Here is a 23,129-nt window from a genome sequence, read left to right as displayed (position 1 = left end):
AATTTGTTCGTAGTTTTTTTTGAACTATAGTCCGGCCCTGCAACGGTCTGAGGGACAGTGAACTGGCCCCCTGTTTAAAAAGTTTGAGGACCCCTGTTATAGCGTGTTGGCCTTCTCTGGGGTGATTTTCTTATTCAGTCATAGCCCTCTTCTACTCCTTTCCAAATGTTTTTAGAAGCCTTTTCTATCAGAGAATGTAGTTTCCAGATATCCCTCCATATCCAGCCTCGGTAAAGGCAGAGGAAGATGGTTAGAGATCCAACTCTTTGGTATTCAGACTTTCACTTAATCCCCACTTTCAACCCTCTACTGTGACAGTGTCCCCAAGTCAAAGGTCTCTCCTATTTCAGAAAATAAATATTAGACTCCTGAGGTGGTAGTGGCAGTTTTACAAGGGGGAAATGAGTGTATGTCTTGTCTGTGTGGGCATTTAGCTCCTCTCCATATAGACTTTCACCATGCCCTCAAATTCTCAGCCCTGGTCCTTTCTGATTTTTTTGTGGATATAATTTTTTCTCTTTTCTTCTCTGTTCATTTAGGTTCTAACTGCTAAGTTCACCACTGCCCTTCTGTCTGTTGTTACTAATAAGTATATCAACAGCCTCTGTATCTGACTGTTTGAAGCATTAACTGAAAATCATGATTCCTCCATCCTCATACCAAGAACATCCATGCATACACAATCAAAATATGATCTCTATTTGATGAGTAAATGCTTTTCTGTATTTCCTAAATTTGAAAAACGTACTGCCTCATTCTAGTTAGATTCCCATCCTATTTAATAATAGACAAACATGGTAATTGACCATACCTTCACTATGCCTACCATTGGCTAATCAGCACGAAATGCAAATTAACCGCCAACAAAGATGATGGCTAATTTGCATACTGCAGGCAGGGCGGGCCAGTGTGAGCCGCCATCCGGGCCCCCGTGTGCTGCCTAAGCCGTCGCCAGCTGGGACCCCCGTGTGCGGCCCTGGGCAGCGGGGCTTGGCAGAGCGAAAGAGCCGCCTAAGCCCTGCGCAACCCGTGTGTGGCCCTGGGCGGGTGGGGCTTGGCGGTGTGATAGGCTGAGGAAGCCCTATTCTTGCAGGAATCTTCCTGCAATGCGCTTCTAGTTTATAATATTTACTCCACTATGTTTATGGTTTTGCAGCCAATTAGAAGGGCAGAATGTCATTAAAAACAGCTCAAAGTAACTCCCTCAACTCCTTACTATATTTGGTAACTGTAGTAAGGAAATAAGTATGAGCTTTGACTATGGCAAGTTCTAGTTTGTAAAATAGTTGTAGGCATGTCAAGTTGGGCAAAGAGGTGAGCCACAAGATGACCAAGAGTAAATATGTAGGAAGGGATCCACGATAGTAGCAAATGTAATCTATTATAAGTTTTTCAGATATTTCAGAATTACAGGAAAGGTTAATAATCTTTTCTGAGATATATGAATGAATGGTTTGCCCGCAACCCAAGCATGTGCCCTTGACCAGAATCAAACCCAGACCCTTCAGTCCGCAGGTTGATCGATGCTCTATCCACTGAGCCAAACTGGCCAGGGTGCTAGGTAATGCTTGAAGTAAAAAATGGCACATGTAAATGAGCATTTTAATATAAATCATTAGAATATATTTATAGTATATATAAATGTATACATTAAAGGTAATATTGAAATTTTGCTCTACAGATTATTACTCCAGAATTAATTCTCTTTAAAAAAATATATCATGGGGAAGAATTAGAAGATGACTGTGAAACAGATTCTTCCATTACAATACTGCTTCTGTCTTGTAGAGTTTTGACAACAGTTGTGGCTGGTGACTGCAGCACTTTGCGAGAAAGCCTCATTCTTCCATCAGCTGGATCACGTCCAAAATATTTGACCTGTGTTAAAGAAACAAATTTACTTTTAAAGTTTTTCCTTGTTTACTGAAACCATAGCTCAGGCTAAGTGAGGGTATATGCTAATAAATATAATTTGGTTAAGCAGTGATTATAACAAAGGAAAAGAGACGGGGTATTATTTGCCTAATTATAATCTGTTAGATTAATTTGTGCCTTCTTATTCTCTCCAGGGCAGGTCCCTACACCAGAAATCAAGTGAAAGTCATGATAAATGATTCTACAAGGGCTTTTGAGCCTAATTGTGCTACAAACTATACAGGATTACACTTAGGTCACTCAGACTACTGCTCAAAGGACTATCACACTGGAGATTATTTGGCTTGATCTTAGACAATGAAAGTCAGGGCGACTGTGGCAGTATTTAAAATCCCTTATGATGTTAAAAGAAAAGTCTTATACAGAGATATTATGTCTTAGTTCTCATCTTTCCCTAGAGGCTACTTGAACAATGGGTTTGTAGACTGGGAATAAATTATAAGCCACAGTTACTCAGATCATGGGTATTAGGTATAACTGGAACAAAAGGTGGTGTGGCCCAAGAAACTCAGACTGGCAATAAGTTCTTTCATCAACTCCAAAAGGACTATTAAAAAAGGCCAATTTTGTTATCAATTCTGGAACTGAACAATACGGCTTTTATCAAACTCAAAAACTTTTATCTTCAAGCAGTGTGTTAGAGTCCCAACTCTTTAAATATGACATTCAAGATCCTTAACAGAGTTATCAGGGTTCTATTGTCCTGTCACTAAATCACTGACTCTGCATAGCCATCACTGACTTGTTCGTGTAATTTTAAAAGCTCTAAATGGAACTATTATTCTAACTAAACTGTAAACTATAGACTCCTTGAGGGAACGAACTGTCTTAAATCCTTAATGAGTCTATTTAAGCAATCCTAAGGTTAAAAAAGAAGCACAGCAGATAAATAATACAAATCACAAACATTGCCCTGGTTAGAGTGTCCTTCCTGAAACACCATGGTGTGCGTTCAATCTCCAGTCAGGGGACATACAAGAAGCAACCAGTGCATGCATAAATAAGTGGAACAACAAATGTTGATTTGATTCTTTCAGCTTACTTTTTGAAACAATAATTGAAACTTTAAGTACAATTTACAATTCTAGGCTAAAGGGTTGAATACAAGTACCTGAATTTCTTGGCCAACTTCTAATCCTAAGGCAGTGGGATGCTGAATCTGAAAGAGAACATGTTAAACTATTAGTCGTCATTTATAATTACTTAAAATCTATGGTAATACCCATTTTTCCCCAAGTGGAAAATAGCTTTATTGGTTTTTCTGATTATAAAATCATAATTATAAAGATTTAAAATAATACCGAAGTATTCAGATGATAATAAAAAGCATCTAAAACCCTTCTACTTGTAGATAAATTATTGCTAACACTCCAATGAGTATCTCTTCAAATGTTTCCCTATTTAGTGTTTGTATTGCATTTGTTAAAATGGACCTTTCTGAGCTTGTTTCATTCAATGTGTTGAAGCCGTCTTTTCATATCAATAAATGAAACATTACAGTTGAGTACTGAAATGATGTAATTTGTATAACCAATCCCCTATATATGGTCACTTACTTTATTTTAAAATTCCAGGGTTGCAATTGCTAATTGATAAATATAGGTGAAAGCGATATGGGTTTCAGTGTATTTTCCAAAATAAAAAGTTGACAAAAAATTAACTGCAGTATTGAAATGATTATGTATTCATCTACTCTAATTATCCTCTTAGAACAAAGATCTATGTAGAACTCTTAGGTCCAAAGGTACTCATATATATTTACCAAATACTTTCCAAAGAGTTGGCTCCAATTTATATTCCTATCAGCACTGTATGAGAATGTCTATTTCTTTTCCACATTCTTATCTATACTGGGAATTTTCAACTATCCTAAAGTTGAAAAATGATAACTTTGAATATCTTGGTTGGCATTAAAAAATGATTGGTCTGTCATATTCTTTGCTCATTTTCCTATTGATATTCATCTTTCTTACTGACCTATACAAGATCTTTATATATGAATCTTTGTCATGTTACAAGCATTTTTTCTTTAAGTTGTTGCTTGTCTTTCAATCTTATTGTAATTTTGCAGTATAATGAGATACAGTATTATTAATTTATTTACATTTTGGCTTTGTTACCATGCTGAGAAATATTTACCCAGGCAGAAGATTAAAACATTCTAGTCCTCTTTCAACAGCCTTCCATGCCCCAATTTTTTTATTTATTTTTTTACATTTAGCTCCTTGATCCAGATGGGATTTTGTTTTTAATATATTTTATTGATATTTTTACAGAGAGGAAGGGAGAGGGATAGAGAGTTAGAAACATCGATGAGAGAGAAACATCAATCAGCCGCCTCCTGCACATCTCCTACTGGGGATGCGCCCGCAACCAAGGTACATGCCCTTGACCAGAATCGAACCCGGGACCCTTGAGTCTGCAGGCCGACACTCTATCCATTGAGCCAAACCAGTTAGGGCAAGGATTTTGGTATTAAAAGAGTAGAGATCCTTCTTTATGATAACAAGCTGTAACAATACGATTTACTAAATAATCTCTGATTCTTCTTTGACTGAAAATACAATGTAAACATTGTATTATGTAGTCCCCTGTCCATAACTGAGTTTATTTCTGTTTTATGCATCATCTATTTCAGGGTCAGTAATACACTTTTTTGTTCTCTATAGCTTTATGCTTTAATATATGGTAAAAATAGATACTCCTATTATTCTTCTGCCCTCTGTCCCATTGTTTTCTTGAGTATTTTCATATTCTGCCTATGAACTATATAACAAAGATTAAGTAAATTTCAAAACGTCCTAAGAATTATCTTGCCTTGACTGGTTGGTCAAGAAAATTGGGAAAACAGGGTTATTGCTATTTTAAGTAATTGCTTTGTGTTAACTCTAGATGTTATTTCACCCCAAAACTTTCAAGAGCCGTTTCTATTCTGTCATGGAAGGAGAAACAAGTATCTGTGATAAATAATGTAAAACCTTTTGTCAGCAGCATCTCTATCAGTTTTGGTTTTCTATATTAGGCCAGAGTGTACAGTTCTCACCAGCCCAGTAAATTTCACTATGATTATTTTAAGGCAGTTTGAAAAATCAAATGTCTGGTTTTTTTTTTTGTTTTTTTTTTACCTTTCGTTGATCAAGTTGTGAGTTATGAAGTAGTACTGCAGTCATATTTGGATATAGTTTAACCATTACTCCACTGTCTCTACAAAAAAGGAAATAGGCCTGGTTAAAACATTAAGTATCTATGTATCCATCGATAATCAAACTGTGATTATGTTTTCCTAAGAGAAAATAAAAAAACAAAAATCCCTCCAGTACATGTTTTTTCTTTCTTTTTTCCTCCAGTTTTATTGAGATATAACTGACACATAACATTGTATAAGTTTAAGGTTTCAGTACATGTTTTTATAACTATAAGAAGTATGATTGTCTAAAAGGGATACTTACTTTTTTCAATTAAAAATATACCCTATTTAAATATTTAAATACTATGTATCAAAGGACAGAGAAAAGATAACAGAAAATCATGCAGTGAAAAGCCTTTAAATATATATATATATATATATATATATATACACATATATATATATACACACATATATATATACACACATATATATATATATACACACACACACATATATATATATTCTTTTTCTGTATTTCTCTTAATATTTTTCAAAAAATTTTGAATTGACATTAAATATTTTAAGAATTACTATCAACTTATTACACAGTGATTTAAGGAAGGAGGTTAGATAACTGGTATACTTACTTTATTTAAAAATTTCTTATTTTCTATAATCTAAAATCAGCCATTCATTTCGTAGTTCTCACCTTTAATATTACATTATCCCATTGCCTTTTATTATTCATTTCAAATTGCTTTGAACATTCATGCTACATCTGATAATTTTTTTCGTGGAAAAGGATTTTCTGATCCTTAAAATCAATCTTTTTATCTAGTAAAAATAAAATGTACTACATAGGCAATAAATTGTACTTAAGACCAACAAAAAAATACCAAAGAAAGAAAAAGCAAAAGGAAAGAAAAATTAAATATTGCTAATAGTCTATTTTGGGTTTGTTAACTGTTTATTGGGAAAATTAAAAAGATGGGAAATTTGGTTAAACTATTCAGAAGAATCTATTATTATAATTTGTAATTACAGAACCATGTTACTGAAAATCTACAAACTGATGTAGAAAATAAATTTATACCTTAAAATAATTAATGATTATATGGTAACTGACATATAGTCTAAACATAACTTCTAAATAAAGCAAACATATATGAATCTTATAATATAAATCTTATTAAAAAAACCAATAAAACATATTACTTGATATTACCTGATTTCAGTTATTGTTGCGGTATATACTGCTCCAAATTCCAATTGCTGCTCTTGCTGTAAGTGCAAAATAAGCCGTAAGATTCATTAAGAAAACAGTAACAAAAAGTAGAAAAAAATAACTGTTATAAGATCCATACTTACATCATCTTTGCAGATTTCCATAATGTAGTCTCTTGCTTCATGCATAGCACTGGGTATCGGTGCAAATATAGAAAATGTTTCTTCATCTACCTGACTAATGGTTACACCTTTTAAAAAGATAATTTAACATATTAAAGTTAATTTGTTCATTCCAGTGGAGATTAGTCTGAAAAGATGTGAGTTGAGGAAAGTGACCTGGAAGTAGCTGGGCAGGGTTGTGCTATGTTTAATCAATGCTTTAGGAATGAAGGGATTTATTTACCAACAAATAGACCCTGCATCTCTGTTATGTATCCAGATTGTGCTAGCCAATATCCCCCCTTTCTTGCAGCCCATAATCTGGTGGGATAAAGCATGCAAGTTCTAATTTTGGAGATTTTTAGTTTTGCTCTCTTAATTATGAGTAAAGACGATAGTAGAATTCTTTCTTCAACTTTTCTTCTCTCTCCCTTTTATCCTTTAGAGTGGTGAACAGTGGATAAGGGAAGAAATCATGTCAGTTTCTCAATCTTAACTGGCTAAGGTGACTCTCCTCACTCTCCTTCAATAATCTCAAAGCTGGTAAGTACTAGGTAACCCAAAGATTGCTTTCAGAAAAAAAACAAATTAAAGCTTACTATTCCTACACTTACTCTTTATTTTTTATTTTTTTACACTTACTATTTAAAAATAAGAGTAACGCTATGTGAAAAATGGCAGAAGTAATTGTAAGAGAAAATTAAAGCAGAACTCTAAAGTGAAAAACTAAACATTTTTCTAAATGCTTGATTTTAAATTGTTGCAAAAAAACTAGGAATTCTAGGTCATCTTTCTTGAAGACAGTGAAGGATGATCATTTGCTAATTTATTAATAGGCATACAGAAAACTTACAGTAAAGCCATATCTATGTTATATTCTTTTCTTTTGGTCTTCCTCTCATTTACCAAACATATATTTTTAGAGCAACGCAATAGAAATGAAGTGACAAACTTACATGGCCTAGCATTACATAAAAAACCCAAACTTCATATAACACTTACCTGTTTCAGCCTGAAGTTTTTTTAAATTATATCCACCTGGTCCAACAAATTTTGCTCGTTTTGATAATGGAACCTGAACAGTTTCTGAAATGTAGTATAGACAAAAATATAAATACATATATGAATCTAAAACATGTCCTGGTTACTTAAGAGTTTTTTGGCCTAGATACATGTACAAATATTTCAGTATGAAATAGAAAACAATTTGCTACTGATTAAAATTACTGAAAGCTCTAATATCAATATTCCCCCAAATTTAAAGCATTTAAATCATAAAAGTTTCAAAATAGATTTGTTTTGTGTATGGAGTTACAAATATTGAAAAATAATAATATACTTTCATATATTAACATTTATCTTATGAAATCAGTAATAATTTTATTACCTATAACAGGTCCATTTTCTTTTCTAGATGCCCGAGGCTTTGAAATAACTTTGTTCATAATCTGTAGTATCTCCTTCTTTGCCACTAGGAGAGATTAAAAACATAATAAAAATAATAACTACATAAACTAAATATGATAAGTTATAGCAACAGTTGTCTTAGTTTTTATGGCATAAAATTCAAATTTTTTAGCTTAATAATAAAAGCTCTTCACATTTGTTACCTTGACAATTCTACTTGTATTTCCTTCTCTATTATTATTATTATCTTAGTTAGTTAATTTGAAAAATTTGAATTTTTAGTGGCCCCACACTTTGGCGGTTAGTTATGTGTCTAATAACTTAATACTTCTTGATTGAGGGTGTTACATGAAATTTCATTTTCTAAAGCAATGCTTTCTAATAAGCCTATTTTTTATAATAAGCCTACTAGGAATTAGAGTTCCATTAACAAAGTAGATAATGATGAAAGAAGAATGAGGCACACTGGCTTGGCTTACCTGAGGCTTGTTGAATGGCCTCCATTACAATTTTTAATGGTATTCCAGGTAATTTAATATCAGCCTAATAAGGAAAAGCCAAATATTATATAAATACTGATTCACGACATTATTAAATATTATAAAAATGAAACAAAATCGGTTTAAAAAAATACCTGTAATGCAGTTATTCCCTTATTAGTGCCGGCTATTTTGAAATCCATGTCACCATTGTAATCTTCAATTCCCTTAAGGAATTTAAGAAATTATGATTTAGTTTTAAATACAAACAAAATTCACTCATTGTCATTGTAGAGAAATTTTAAAAAATAGCTTTAGATATAGTAAACTGTGTCCTCTAAGATGACACACATATTTTAACTGCTTCCAATTTGTGACTTTTAAGTTACAAATATTTCATCTGAAAAATCACTCTTTTAGATCATGTTTTTCCCTAAAAGCATGAGGATTAATTTATGATTATCCTAAAGTGAGCTAAACTATGGATATTTATATGTAACATATATTTTTAACTCACATCCTATAAAAAACAAGGAGAAAATGTAGAGGAGGAAATCAAGAACAAGAACTTCTATATCTTGAGTCCTAGCATTCTTTTAAGCAAAGATGCTTGTAAAGTATGTATAATTTTTACAGTTAAGTATTGGAAAATGTGAATATACTTGCCAGAATATCTGTTAGCAAACGATAATCTTCTATTTCATCCTTATCAGGATTGTTTTTGGTCACCAATCCTACTGCCACACCCGCGACAGCAGATGAAATAGGAACCCCTGTAATTGAGAGAAAGAACTTCTGTGTGATAGATACATCAGCCTAACACATACATTTATCATTCTGTTGACATTTATTTTAATGTAAGTGGATGGTATTCTAAATTGACAGTCACCGAAACTAATTCGGAAAGGTCTTTTTAAAAAAAGATTTCCCTCCTTCTGAGGTCACCCTACCTGGCTGTGTCCTTTGGTATTTGACTCCTTCTGGGTTCTGGTTACAGACCCCGCCCCCCCCCCCCCTTCCTTTTTTTTTTTAAGATTTTCAAATTGATTTTTGAGAGAGAGAGGAAGGGAGAAGGAGGGAGAGACAGAGAAACATTTATGTGAGAGTTAAATATGATTGGCTGCCTCCTGCATGCCCCCACCCCCCCTACCAGGGATTGAGCCTGAAACCTGGGCATGTGCCTTGACCAGGAATCAAACCAGCAATCTTTCAACCAATTAAGTCACACTGGGTGGAAAGATCTTAATAAGTTATCTAACTACCTCATTTTTCTTAAACATACAATAAAAGCCCCTTAAAAACAATTCTAACAAGTAATAATTCTTTTTTTTAGCACAAAGCTCTCTCTAATGATAGTAATCTTAACTCTTTTATTTGTTGATTGATTTTAGAGGGGGAAGGAGGGAAGGAGAGACAGACTTCAATTTATTGTTCCATTTACTTATGCATTCATTGGTTTCTATCAGTATCCTTTTTATTGGTAGGCCTGTGTTCTTAGTTAACTCATGAACAAAGGATAGTGAAAAGAACAAGGTTTAGGATGACACATCCTGAAGTATTACACTTGAGACCCTTCTCCTACCGACCCATCAGATTAACAAATCCCCTTTGCTCATCCTTCAACCAGTTATGAAATGTGCACCTAGCATCCAGTTTCAATTTCTGCATTATTTATACAAAGATCATAAAGGCTGAACTTTAGATACAATGCATAAGCAGTACCCTCCCTCCTCACTCCAAATCTAGTAATATTTTTGAAAACAAAATATTAGTTTACTATGGCATGACTTATTTTGACTTTCTCTGGTTCCTACTCTCCACAGCCCTCGTCCCTTACAAAATCCTTATAAACCATTCTTTTTATAGTGTACGTAAGAGTCTTGCTGAGGGTCACTTTCAGGTTCACTGAGTTATACTTTATAGAAAATACCTTTCTTTGCTTTCAGAAGTAAGAACTTTTTGTGTCTTTGGTATACTAACGACTCTGTGATTTCTCAAACACTTCAGTTATCTCATCTTGAAGTACTCATCATACTTGGGATGGATTCTTGTCTAAATCAAAAGATCTGAATTCATTTAAAACAGTTGAAAGCTCTTATAATCTCTTTTCAGTTCACCTTTTTCAAAATTTGTTCTGTGTTTTCCAAACTGAGATTAGAAGACTGATGAATGCAAGCTCCACAAGGACAGGGACTTTGTTTTGTGTCCTACTAAGATCAGTGCTTGGTACAAGGGTGGCATACAATAAAGATGTGTTGAATGAATGCCTGAAGGTGAAAATAGGAATAGTATTCTACTAGTTACCTTAAATATCAGATTGTTTCCCTTCCATGGAACACAACTAGAAAAACACCTTTAATTGCTTTTAGCTTTTTTCCCTTTGGCTTAAATTTTAATCTCCCTAGATAATGTTATATATTCACACCATTCTTTTATTTTGTCCTTCGATAGGTTGTCCTATCTTTCATACTTGTACTGTAAATGTGTAAACTTATAGGGGAAATCCTTGTGTGGCCTCTTGAGTGACTTTAGATTCCTTTTTCTTTCTCGAATAGCATCATTAGTGACTATTTGGCAATAACTGTTATTAGAAACTCTTAAGTTTTTGACTCTTTCCCTTTTAGTGTTTCAGACTCAAAGATTATATATAACCACTTGTAGTCTTCCTTCTTAAAATTATGTGTACACTCTATGAGTGGCACTGTTCTTCTCATAACTTATACAAAGTGGCTGGATGATTACATGGTTATTTTCCCTTATCAGTCCTACTACTGGAATCAACTTTAGTGAAAGGTGGAGCTCTCCACCTTTTGGAAGGTGAGAAAGCTTACTGGGTCACCAAGGGCAAGTAAACAATTTCAGTGTATTGCTTTTAGCCAAAAAAATAGGAATGCCAGCAGATATTTGTGACTACTTTGCTTCTGGCCTGGTTTGGTAAGTTGTAATATGACTTCTCTAAGTCTTACTAATAAATATTCAATTTGAAAGAAATCTTATATTTTATACTAACCAAGTACTGTATAATAAAGCATTAGAAGTTTTGAGACATAATTCTTTTACCTGCATCCATTAATGCTAAACTTCCACAACATGCAGATGCCATAGAAGATGATCCTACAAAAAGAAAAATATTTGCTTTATAATATACTGATTTAAAAAATACATATGTACACAAAATAATTGGTTCTGGTTATTTCCTTATAAATACTCAATTATAATACAAAATTTAATAATTTTTTCATCTTTTTAAAAGCACTTAAGGAAAGCTTTCTTAAATCATGAACTATAAAGATGCATATATGATAGCTGTTAGCTGTATGTGGCTACTAAATTTAAATTGAAGTAAATTTGGTCCATCAATGAAGAGCAAAGAAATTGAAAATTTTTATCATCAGAGAGCAGTGCTAGCGATTCTGATTTTAAGAATCCTCCCAGAACCACTAGCATGCCTCTTTTGTTGCTTAGTCAGAAGTAGTTAAAGATACAGGGCTTTGGCTCTCCCACTGGACCATAAACAGGAGCCTAACCACACCCAGTAAAAAACAGTCTCTAGTTTAAATTCTGAGCTTGCTTTATTTTGCTTAAAAAAAAAAAAAAAAAAAAAATCTATGACCACCTGATCTATGTCTGCTACATCTTTGAGAATTCTGTACCCTTTCTGCCTTTAATGACTTACCTTGCCTTGACCTATGGACTGATTTTTTAAAAAATTTAAATTTGACCTTTTAACCTAGCCCAGTGATGGCAAACCTTTTGAGCTCAGTGTGGCAGCATTTTGAAAAACCCTAACTTAACTCTGGTGCTGTGTCATATATAGAAGTTTTTTGATATTTGCAACCATAGTAAAATAAAGACTTATATTTTTGATATTTATTTTATATATTTAAATGCCATTTAACAAAGAAAAATCAACCAAAAAAATGAGTTTGCGTGTCACCTCTGACACTTGTGTCATAGGTTCGCCATCACTGACCTAGCCTCTCTCTGTGGGGTCTACTTATATCTGTGCCCCTTGCCTAATGGATCACTCAGTTTTGGCCCTTGCTCTGTGGTTTGTGAAAATAAAGAAGCAACCCAAACTGGATTTCTTATCCTATACTAGGGGCCCATGCACGAATTTGTGCACCTTGAAAGGAACTGTGGACTGTGAGGCTGTGGTAGGCATAGGGGTGGGTCTTGGCCCATCCTCCATGCCCCTGGCCTGGCTCCTCCCACCGCAGCCTCCACTCCAGTCTGCCAACAGTCCCGCTCCCGCTCCTCCTGCCCTTCCCACGCGTTGATGGCACCTGCCCTGCTCACACCCGCTGAAGGTGCAGAGCTATTGGGGCCGGTGCCAGCAGCGGGTGCGAGTGGAGCTGTGCTATCAGCGGCTATGAGTGGCAGCTGCTGCCCTATCACCCCAGGAGCTGGGGGAGGTGGAGAAGCCCTCAGGGGCAATCAAAGCCAGCAGCCACTGCTCACACCCGCTGATGGCGCCAAGCGATTGGAACCGGCACCAGGCAGTGACTGCGGTTGTGAGCAGGCTGGTGCTGGCAGTGGGTGTGAGCGGGGCTGTTGCCGGCAGTGGGTACGAGAGGCGGCTGTCGGCCCGATTGATCTCCCCTCAGGAGCAGGGGGAGGTGGAGAAGTCTGAGGGGTGATTGGGGCTGGCAGCCACTGCTTGCACAGCTGACAGCACCGAGTGATCGGGGACAGTGCCGGATGCTGGCAGTGGGTGTGAGCGGTGGCTACGGCGCTCGCAGCGGGTGTGAGCAGGGCCGGCGCTGGCAGCAGGTGCAAGCGCCAGGCAGGACCACAGCCCACGGGAGCAAAGAATTTTCAGTAACCACCAGAGGCTCACCCCGATGGCAGTAACTGGCGCCCCACCTTGGTCTGGTGTCCCCGTCACCTGCTCCACCATCCCACCGTGGCCAACACCCACCATGTTCTGTGCACGCCCCCTGATGTCAGCACACATCATAGTGACCAGTTTGGTTGTTCCACCATTCGGTCTATTTGCATATTAGCTTTTTATTAAAAACTTAATATGCAAATCGACCGAACAGTGGAACGACTGGTCGCTATGACGTGCACTGACCACCTGGGGGCAGACGCTCAATGCAAGAGCTGCCCCCGGTGATCAATGCACTCCCACAGGGGGAGCGCCACTCAGCCAGAAGCCGGGCTCATGGCTGGCGAGTGCAGCAGTGGTGGTGGGAGCCTCTCCCGCCTCCTTGGTAGCGCTAAGGAGCAGCAAGCCTAACGGTAAGGAGCAGTGAGCAGGCAGGCGGTAAGGAGTGAGGGGTCCCAGACTACAAGAGGGCGCAGGCTGAGGGACCGCCCCACCCCAAGTACATGAATTTCGTGCACCTGGCCTCTAGTAACAGATAAAGAGAAATATTTGTTTTAACATTGTTTTCAAAACATCTAATTAGATAGAACAGATTCAGTCAAGTCTATGATTAACTAAACACACTGTAGTAATAAACAATGTAATATTAGTTCTGAAAAGTTAAGAATATAACAAGGGTGCCCTAGCTGGTTTGGCTCAGTGGATAGAGCATCAACCTGTGGACTGAAAGGTCTTGGGTTCAATTCCAGTCAAGGGCATGCTTGGGGTCAGGGCTCAATCCCCAGCAGGGGGCGTGTAGGAGGCAGCCAGTCGATGATTCTTTGTCATCATTGATGTTTCTCTCTCTCTCCTCCCTCCCTCTCTGAAATCAATAAAAACTATATTTTAAAAAAAGAATATAACAGGGAATCTGATCTTTTTGACTAGGAAAAATATATTTCAATGTCATACCATTTGACTCCAGGACTTCAGATGTGACTCTTATGGTGAAAGGAAAATCTTTGGGAATAACAGGATACAGAGCTTTCTCAGCAAGAGCACCTAAATTAGAATAAAAAATAATGAGCAAAAAAAATGTCTCTGTAAGAATACCATGTAAGTTTACAAATTTGTACTCACCATGCCCAAGTTCTCTTCTATTTACACCAGTGACTTTGCCAATTTCATTTGTTGCATAAGGAGGAAACTTCAAAACAAAACAAAACAAACCCACATACATATATGACTGACATGGAAAGATATCCAAGATATATTACCAAAATAATAAAACAAGTTACAAAACTGTAGAATTCCAATTTGTTAAAATAAAAAAAGAATATAGATACATACACACACAGAGAAAATGTCTGGACATCCATATATACACTGTATTGCTAAAAGCAGGTATTTCTAGTGTATTGTGAATCAGGTGGGAAGTGAAATTTATACCATAAATTTCTATAATTTTTAAATTATTAACAATAACAAGTATATATTTTTTCACCTGAGAATATGTTTTCTTATTATTTTTATAGACAGGAAGGAAGAGGGAGAGAGGAAAGAGAAAAGAAACACTGCTGTAAGAGAAACAAACATTGCCTCCCTCCCATACTCGCCCAGCTGGGATCTGACTGCAACTTAGGTGTGTGCCCTGAGCAGAAACTGAACATGTGACCCCTTGGTCTATCAGAAAATACTCCAACCAACTAAGCCACAATGGTCAGGGCAAAATATATTTTTATAAGAAGACCAAAAAAAAAACACCCCCAAAACAAGGCCAGATTAAAAAAAAAATTCACACTGGAGGAAACAGATCTTTTCCAGTAAGGGTTTTACTTTAGACAGAGGTTGTAAACTTTTATTTGATTACCAGAGGCCCAGTGCATGACATTTGTGCACTTGGGGGTGGGGTGGGGGAGTCCCTCAGCCCGGCCTGCGCCCTTTCGCAGTCTGCGAGCCATTGGGGGACGTCCGACTGACGGCTCACAGGGAGCAGGCCTAAGCTGTCAGTCAGATATCCTTAGCACTGCTACAGAGGTGGGAGAGGCTCCCGCCATCATTGCTGCGCTCACCAGCTGTCAGCCCGGCTTCTGGCTGAGCGGAGCTCCCTGTGTGGGAGCACACTGACCACCAAGGGGCAGCTCCTGCATTGAGCATCTGCCCCCTGGTGGTCAGTGCGCATCATAGTGACCAGTTGTTCCGCCATTTGGTCGATTTGCATATTACCCTTTTATTATATAGGATTATGTTGTCTTAAGGGATATGAATTAGTTGTGATCATTTAAAAAATTGGGAAATTAACCATAAAAATCTGGAATTCCAGTTTTTTGAAACAAAATATTTTTAAGGAGTGATGAATTAAAGGAATCTGATTAAGTTCTGGATTTAGCAGTCAATTTGCAGGAGACAGGAGGACAGAGGAACGTCCTGAACTGCACCATGAGTGCAGCACCACCCTGACTGGTGAATTCTATAGTTCAAATGGCTCTGAGGCCTCAGACAGATTATAAAGAAATGAATGTAATGAAGGAGAAATCTGTGGGTTAAAAGAGACTTGAAATACCAAAATTTTTAAATGTGCAATACTAAACTATAGTAGCTAGGGATGTACACTAAAAACACAAGGCAGTGATTATAGAAAACTCAGGAGAGTAGTTACTTTTAGGGGAAAAAGGGTGTTGAGACTGGGATGAAAAATGTGGAATGGTAACATTCTATTTTCTGATTTGGGTGGAAGTTACATGAGTGCCTGCCTTATAAAAACTCATTAAACCCTATGTCGTTTTACATGGTTTTCATTACCTGTATTTTACTTTACAATAAAACTATTTAAAAAATGTGATGATACAACATAGCCCATAGTCTTGTCCTACGCCCTACCCTACCTCTTTCCCAATTATCAGCTAGAGCTACACATTTCAGAGCTGCCCTTTTAAAAAAGATTGCTATGTGTGCTTCTATAGCACTTGGGTATATCCACAAAAGGACATTTATAAGGGACACCTGATTTGTGAAAGTCACCAGGTTTATGGATATTTTCTAGCACATATTACATGAAATGTTCTCTATTAATTATAATAGGTTCACCAAAATTGAGATATTGGGATTTGGGGAAGCCAACAACAGTCACTCAAAGGTGAAGTGACTTGCTGTTTTACAATAGCCTTCCAGTGTCTATGCTTTAAATAATAAAATTAAAGTATTATATGTCATGTCTGGTCCTTTACAATAAGTTGTGAATAAAGTCAATCACAAAGTCAATTAAATGTACTAATTTCATATAAAGTGCTTTAATATTAAATACATCAGTTCTTTGACTGCTAATCAACTGAGTAAAAATATGACCATATAAATGTATAAGAGAGAAGGTAATTTGCTAGTTGAGGGATAGTGGGGCCTTGACTTATGAGTGTCCCGACTAATGAGTTTTTCGAAATACGAGCCGTCTCTCTCAGCGGAATTTTTGCTTTGAGTTGCGAGCTAAAATTCGGGTTACGAGCCAGCTTCAGATACCCCACCGCTAGTTGGCGCAGCAAACGTCACAGTGAATGCCACAACATCAGCCCAGCATCACGTGTCATTGTAATGGTGAAAATTGATTTGACATACGAGTAATTTGAGTTATGAGCTCCGTCACGGAACGAATTAAACTCGTAAGTCAGGGCCCCACTGTATTTGAAAAGCCCGATTGTTGTTTGACACATGTGAATAAGTACAACTCTTTCTTGACTAAAACAGTATTGCTTACTATACTTTAATGTATGACTCAGAAGTTGCTAATTGGAAAGCTACTACTTATCTTTCTAAATCCCTTCTGTATGCAACAAAGTAAGTCCCCAAATCCACCTTAACAGATATATGATAAAACTAGCATAGTAAAATGTAAATGGTAGAACCTAGGTAGTGGGTATACAGATATTCATTGTAAAATTCTTTCAACTTTGCTGTATCCTAAACATTTTTCATAAAATATTTTAATAATAAAAAATTCACCTTACCTCATAGTGCAGCATGAAATTTTTATCTTTTATTCCACTACAAACAAAAAGCAGAATATTCAAACCATTATACAGATACAAAATTATTTCAATAAACAAAAGGGATTTAAAAAACAACACAATTGGGTATTAGAGAGTTGGTCTGAAACTGAAAACGAGGAGAATTAGAAGGATGTCAGAGACAGTATTTTTTCTGGGGCTAATGATTGAATTCTGCACAGATTTAGGAAGACAGTTTTGCACTTAAATATCCAGATTTGAATACTAAAACCATCTTTTAAAGTATTAACTATTGGGAGAATCATAAATGTTATAAAACTCATTAGTTAAGTCTAAGGATCTTTCTCCCAGTCAAATGTGAATTGAAGATCAGTAACTGAAATGATATAGCTGAGAGCAATCAGAAGATTTGACAGGCAAAGGTCTTTTCAGAGTTTGAAGCTGTGCTGGCTCCTTAAAAAAAGAGTCAGTGTGAAGAAGAGCAGGGCAACCCAGTTTTGGCCCAGATGAGAACTTATAATACAAAGTATAAGAGCTCTTCCAAAGGATTATGATTATGATGAACATTCCAATCTTATACAAACAGCTTCACTGTCAATTTTATTAGATACATGAAAAACAATTAGTGATGCTATCATGAAGATACAGGGGATTATCCTCATCAGTTGGGCAGTAGGAAGAGGGAGGCAGTCCTATAGTCTTTCAAAACCCTTAACCAGGGAAAGGGAAGCAACCCTGTTAGGCACTGAGAAAAGAAAGAGCTATGGTGGCCATGAGTCCTAGGACGTTGATGCAGTAATGCTAGTGGGTATTGTAATATAGATTCTTATCATATGAAATTGGCCAACAGGATTTTATTGCTGATGTTTTAGGAGCAGAAGAGAGCCAAGTATTTCTGAACACAAATTCAAATGTGCCTTGGGATTAGACAAGGTTTTATCATTTAGTAACAGCCATCAGATTCATTTCAGCAACTGGATTCCTGCTTTTTACTTGCTCTCTTCTTCGTAACAGAAAAATCTATCCATTCAAGATTAACTCGGAAATGTGTCCTGAGGAATGGTTCTAGAGACAGAGAATAAACTAAATGTACCCATATTAAAGAATTAAATTCTTTACCAATATTTGTTTTGACCAATGAGTTAGACAATATAAAAAGTCCCTTGAAATTACAATTATGTAAATAGAAAAAAGTAGAGAGGTACAGGTCTTAAAAAGTAATAATGAATAATAATATACCACATGAGCTTCAATTATACATGGGGACATCATAACCTAAAAACATAACTTACTTCATAGCTGTCATAATTCGGTCTGACTTAATACTGGATTCTAATGAATCAAATGTGACAGTACAAAACACCTAAAGAAGAAACAAAATTTGTCAGGCTTTAGTTTACTAATGGCAAAGATGAAAATGAGAACTATTTGAAGAACCCAATTAGCTCTTAAAGAAATGGGATAAGTATAATCTATACAAATCTACACATGGTACTTAATACAATAATCATCAATAACCCAAAGGTCTAATATCACATAGACTACATATGTAAAGCATTGTACTAGAAGTGCTAGGGGAGGAGGAAGAAATATTCATAAAACCTGACCATAAAGAAAGCCTCAATGAAGGTCCAGCCAATAAAATTGCATTAAAAAAATTAATCTTCTTTGAAGGGACTTAACATAATCCAGAGACTCTACAATATATCATTCAAAACATTCAGGATACAACCTACAAAAAAATAGGAAATGGGACCCATCCTCAAGAGAAAAAGACAATGAATAGAGATTGACCCTGAGCTAATTCAGATGTGCCGTGGGCAAACTACGGCCAGCGTTTGAAATGAATAAAACTAAAAAAAAAAAAGACCGTACCCTTTTATGTAATGATATTTACTTTGAATTTATATTAGTTCACACAAACACTCCATCCATGCTTTTGTTCCGGCCCTCAGATCCATTGTGGCCCTCGAGTCAAAAAGTTTGCCCACCCCTGTTAGATTAATAGACAAGGATTTTCAATAGCTATTATATTCAAGGACATAAAAAAAACCCAAATGGAAATTCTAGAACTGAAAAATATGTTATCTCATAAATGAAAGGAGATAACAAGAGTCAGTGAACAAGAAGACAGATTAATAGAAATTGCCCAATCTAAAGAATAGAAGGAATGGAGGGAGAACATAGTCTCAGGGACCTGTGGGACAATTTCAAGAGGACTAACAGATGTACTTGCAATCCCAGAAGGAGAGAAAAGAGAGTGAGATACCAAAAAATATTTGAAGAAATTATGGCTGAAATTTCTCAAGTTAAATGAAAGACAAATTTATAGATTCAAGCTCAGGAAACGGTTAGCAGGATAAATACAAAGAAAACCATACTGTTCACAGTCATACTGCTGAAAACCAAAGACAATATCCTGAAAGCACCCAGAAGAAAACAATAACATACAATGAACGATGATTTGAATGAGTCCCAACTTTTTATCAGCTGAAAATGGAGGGGAAGACTCCATTGGAACATTTTTATTGCAAAACAAACAAACAATCCCTCCCCCCAAAAAAACCCACCACTCCAAAACACAAAATCTATATCCAGCAAAAAGATTCTTTGTGTTTAAATGCAAAATAAAGACATTTCAAATAAATTTATTTGAATTGTCAGAAAACCCACAGGACAATACTAACAGAGGACTAGTTGTAAACATGGATCTTCAGGAAGAAATAAAAAGTATTAGAAATGGTAAATATATGGGTCAATATATAGAAAAAAAATCTTTCCCTCTTACCTTCTTTAAAATACATATGACTGAAATAAAAGTTTTAACATAGCCTTGTAGAGTTTATAACATGTAGATGTAGCTCATAAGCCAACTACAGTATAAAGAATGGAAGAAGGGATAAATAGACCTAAATTGTTGCAAACTTCCTCATTCTATGTGAAGTGGTACAAAATTAACTCTAGAAAGACTGAAAAGTTAACCATTGAAAAATGCAGAGGTATAGCTAAAATGCAATTAGACAAATTAAAATGAAATTAAAAAAAAAATACCTGATTAATCCAAAAAGAAGTCAGAAAGAACAGAAAAACAAAAACAGAGGGGCCAAACAAAACTAATAATGAAATAACAGACCTAAGTTCAATCACATCACTACTTAAACTGAACATTAATGGACTAAGTCCAATTAAAAGGCAGAGAGTGTCAGAACGGTTAGCAAAAGTATGTAGAATATCCTAATGGAGTTATTTAAAAAACTTTATTAAGAGGCATAAAAAAAATCTGACTCAAAAGTGAGGTGGACTATATTCATTATAAAGACTGTGATTTAAATTGTAAAAATATCATTTCTCAAATGAATTCATAAATTCAGTGAAATTTATTTTTTTTATTTTTATTTATTTATTTATTTTTTAAATTCAGTGAAATTTAAATCTAAATATTTTTCAGAACTTGATATAATAGTAAAATTCAAACGAAGGCACAAATGTAACATAATACCTAAGATAATAATCGAAGGAGAGGGGAGAATAAACAAGGATTTGCTTTTCATATATTAAGATATACTAAGATGATAATAATTAAAACAATTTGAAAATGGGCCAGGAAACTCATAGAAAAATGGAGGAAGATGTATTTCAAAATGTATTTGTAAACTTTGAAAATAAGGTGACATTGCAAATCAATGGGAAAAAAATGAAATACTAAAAAACAGTTTTGTAAAATTGGCTCATTCTGGAGGTTTCCACCTTGCACCATGTGCAGGAATAAACTCCAAGATAGATTAATGGTCTAAATTTAAAAGCTAAAACTATAATATTAATAGACAAGAAAGTAAATGCATATTTTTGTGACTTTGGGGTAAGGAAGGAAATTTCTAAATATGACTTGAAAAACACAACCACAAAAGTTGAATAGGGAAGGATTAATTACATCAAAACTAAAGATTTCAGGTTCATTGTAGACATACAGTAGTAGACATATAGTAGGCTACCACAAACAAAGTTAAAAGGCATATGAGAAAGAGGGAGATAATACATACAAATTCTGGTTATTGAAAGGAGTAACATATGAAACACTTAAAAAATCACTGAAAAATAGCAGAAAGAAGACAGTTAACCATACTGAAAAAAAATGCCCAAAGAATATGAACAGATAAACCAAAAAAGAGCAAACCTGAACCAGTGCTACCACTTTGCACACAGCTCCAGGGACACTATATGAAAATAGGGTCCTAGAGGTGTACAACCCCCAGGGTATGGTTTATACAGTGACCATATTGACTGGCTATTATATAAAGACTAGAGGCCAAGTGCATGAAATTTGTGCACTCGGCAAAGGGGGGTTCTTGGGGGATGTCCCTCAGCCCGGCTATGCCCTCTTGCAGCGCCGCTGGCCGGGTAGCCTGGGCCTCCCTCTGCGGGGCGATTGATCGCGGAGCCCTCTGATTGATCGCCCTGCAGAGGGTGGCCTGGGCCTCCCTCTTAGGGGTGATCGCGGAGCCCCCCCGATTGATTGCCCTACCAGCTGGTGGCCTGGGCCTCCCTCTGTGGGGCACTCGTGGGGTGATGGTGGGGCCTCCCGACCAATCTGGCCTAGCACCAGTGCGTGTCATAGCATGGTCATCCAGATGGTCATTCTGCTGTTTGGTTGTTCAGTCAATTTGCATATTATGCTTTTATTATTATAGCATATCTCACTCATAATTAGGGCAACACAAATGAAAACAATGATACACCACTTTATACCCATTAGATTGGCAAAGTTAAATTAGGGATTAATAGAAGAAAAAGGAGGTACAAAGCATAATATACACAAAACAACAGATACACATACATGTTAAATACAAGAGAATGGGTGCCTACGTAAGGGAAAAGAATAGACTGAGGTACATACTAAATGGAGAAAATAAATTGAGGATCTTGAATAGACAATATCCCATAAACTAAGGAATATGAGTGATTCATTTATATGTACCTCAAAAAAGCTTTTAAGAAATTTTTAAAAAATGAGATATTAATCTGATTAGTACATTCCAATGATAAAAACTTACAGCATTCACATAATGTACCTCTATTAGATCTAATTAAGCAATCCTGATTCAGCAAATAATTATAGCTTTTTACATATATTACCTGTGTCTGTCCCCTTTGAAATAATGCTGATCCATGAAGAATTTTAAACATATCTACCTCACAATTTATATTTCTGAGTGAAGTCAAATCCCGACCATCACACCTATAGCAATAAAAGAAATAAGTGTATAAGGCCATGTTGGAAAAATAATATATTACTTTATCCCTATCAGGAAGGTCTCAACCCCAGCTGCATATCATAATCACCTGTAGAACTTTAGAACTTTACTTGGGCCTCACCCTAATACCCACTGAATCAGAATCTTGGAGGTTGTTACCCATACACCTGTATTGTTAAAAAGCTCTGCAAGTAATTTTACATGCAGTCAGGGCTGTAAAGCACTGCTCTATGCACAAGGCCCACAGAGAGATAGTCAAACACATCCACAAAATTCACACACCCTTCTACAGGTACCCAATTATAAAATAAATATAATTCTCTCCTGTTTACTTAAAGAACAGCTCCTTGCTTTGAGAAAGCTGCCATTTTCAAGGCAACTTGCAGAGACAGTGCATGCTTCAATTCCAATAAAAAATGATATATTTACCTTTTATATTCATTCAAAATAATACTTCTAAAAACCTCTTTTGCAACAACATTGAACGATTCTATTATTTCATATGAATCAGCCTCTGGAAATTTTTCTATACAAGAAAGAAAAACAAAAAAAAGGTTATTTTTTTTTTGGAAGATAGGATTTCTTGTAAGTTCACAGTATCAAATCAATTAACTATGGAAGTAAACTAAGGGAGTTAACTCTGAACATTTAGTCCTCAGGTTAACGAAGTAGATAAATAAAATGTTCTCAAATAGGAGACACACAAGTATTATACCTCAAATGTACTATTAT

General features: G+C 35.8%; 1 protein-coding gene and 1 long non-coding RNA gene across 6 annotated transcripts in view; one reads left to right on the top strand and one right to left on the bottom strand.

Annotated features, from left to right (window-relative positions):
- The window catches only part of LOC118668989, a 50,082-nt gene that overhangs the window by 5,460 nt on the left and 21,493 nt on the right, over window positions 1–23,129 (top strand). The window contains exon 2 of the long non-coding RNA XR_004971832.1: window positions 6,897–6,994. This is a non-coding gene — a long non-coding RNA (uncharacterized LOC118668989). The remainder of the gene's footprint in view (window positions 1–6,896; window positions 6,995–23,129) is intronic.
- Window positions 1,589–23,129, bottom strand: part of PNPT1 (polyribonucleotide nucleotidyltransferase 1) — a 43,449-nt gene continuing 21,908 nt past the window's right edge. For 4 of the 5 annotated variants that reach the window (XM_036334516.1, XM_036334518.1, XM_036334519.1 and 1 more), the window contains 17 exons: window positions 22,827–22,923; window positions 22,279–22,381; window positions 18,438–18,508; window positions 17,146–17,182; window positions 14,288–14,354; window positions 14,120–14,209; window positions 11,398–11,451; window positions 9,004–9,110; window positions 8,493–8,564; window positions 8,338–8,401; window positions 7,839–7,922; window positions 7,454–7,537; window positions 6,434–6,540; window positions 6,291–6,346; window positions 5,061–5,139; window positions 3,047–3,094; window positions 1,589–1,878 (listed from right to left, as the gene is read on the bottom strand). In XM_036334516.1, coding sequence (XP_036190409.1) covers window positions 1,720–1,878; window positions 3,047–3,094; window positions 5,061–5,139; window positions 6,291–6,346; window positions 6,434–6,540; window positions 7,454–7,537; window positions 7,839–7,922; window positions 8,338–8,401; window positions 8,493–8,564; window positions 9,004–9,110; window positions 11,398–11,451; window positions 14,120–14,209; window positions 14,288–14,354; window positions 17,146–17,182; window positions 18,438–18,508; window positions 22,279–22,381; window positions 22,827–22,923 — 1,379 coding nt within the window. In that variant the 3' untranslated portion in view covers window positions 1,589–1,719. The remainder of the gene's footprint in view (window positions 1,879–3,046; window positions 3,095–5,060; window positions 5,140–6,290; window positions 6,347–6,433; window positions 6,541–7,453; window positions 7,538–7,838; window positions 7,923–8,337; window positions 8,402–8,492; window positions 8,565–9,003; window positions 9,111–11,397; window positions 11,452–14,119; window positions 14,210–14,287; window positions 14,355–17,145; window positions 17,183–18,437; window positions 18,509–22,278; window positions 22,382–22,826; window positions 22,924–23,129) is intronic. The other variant, XM_036334517.1, reaches the window with a different exon arrangement.

Source organism: Myotis myotis, unplaced genomic scaffold, assembly GCF_014108235.1.
Source record: "Myotis myotis isolate mMyoMyo1 unplaced genomic scaffold, mMyoMyo1.p scaffold_m19_p_14, whole genome shotgun sequence".
Lineage (NCBI taxonomy): Eukaryota > Metazoa > Chordata > Mammalia > Chiroptera > Vespertilionidae > Myotis > Myotis myotis.
Note: the sequence above shows the minus strand (reverse complement) of the source record. Positions and strands in the feature narration are given on the sequence as shown.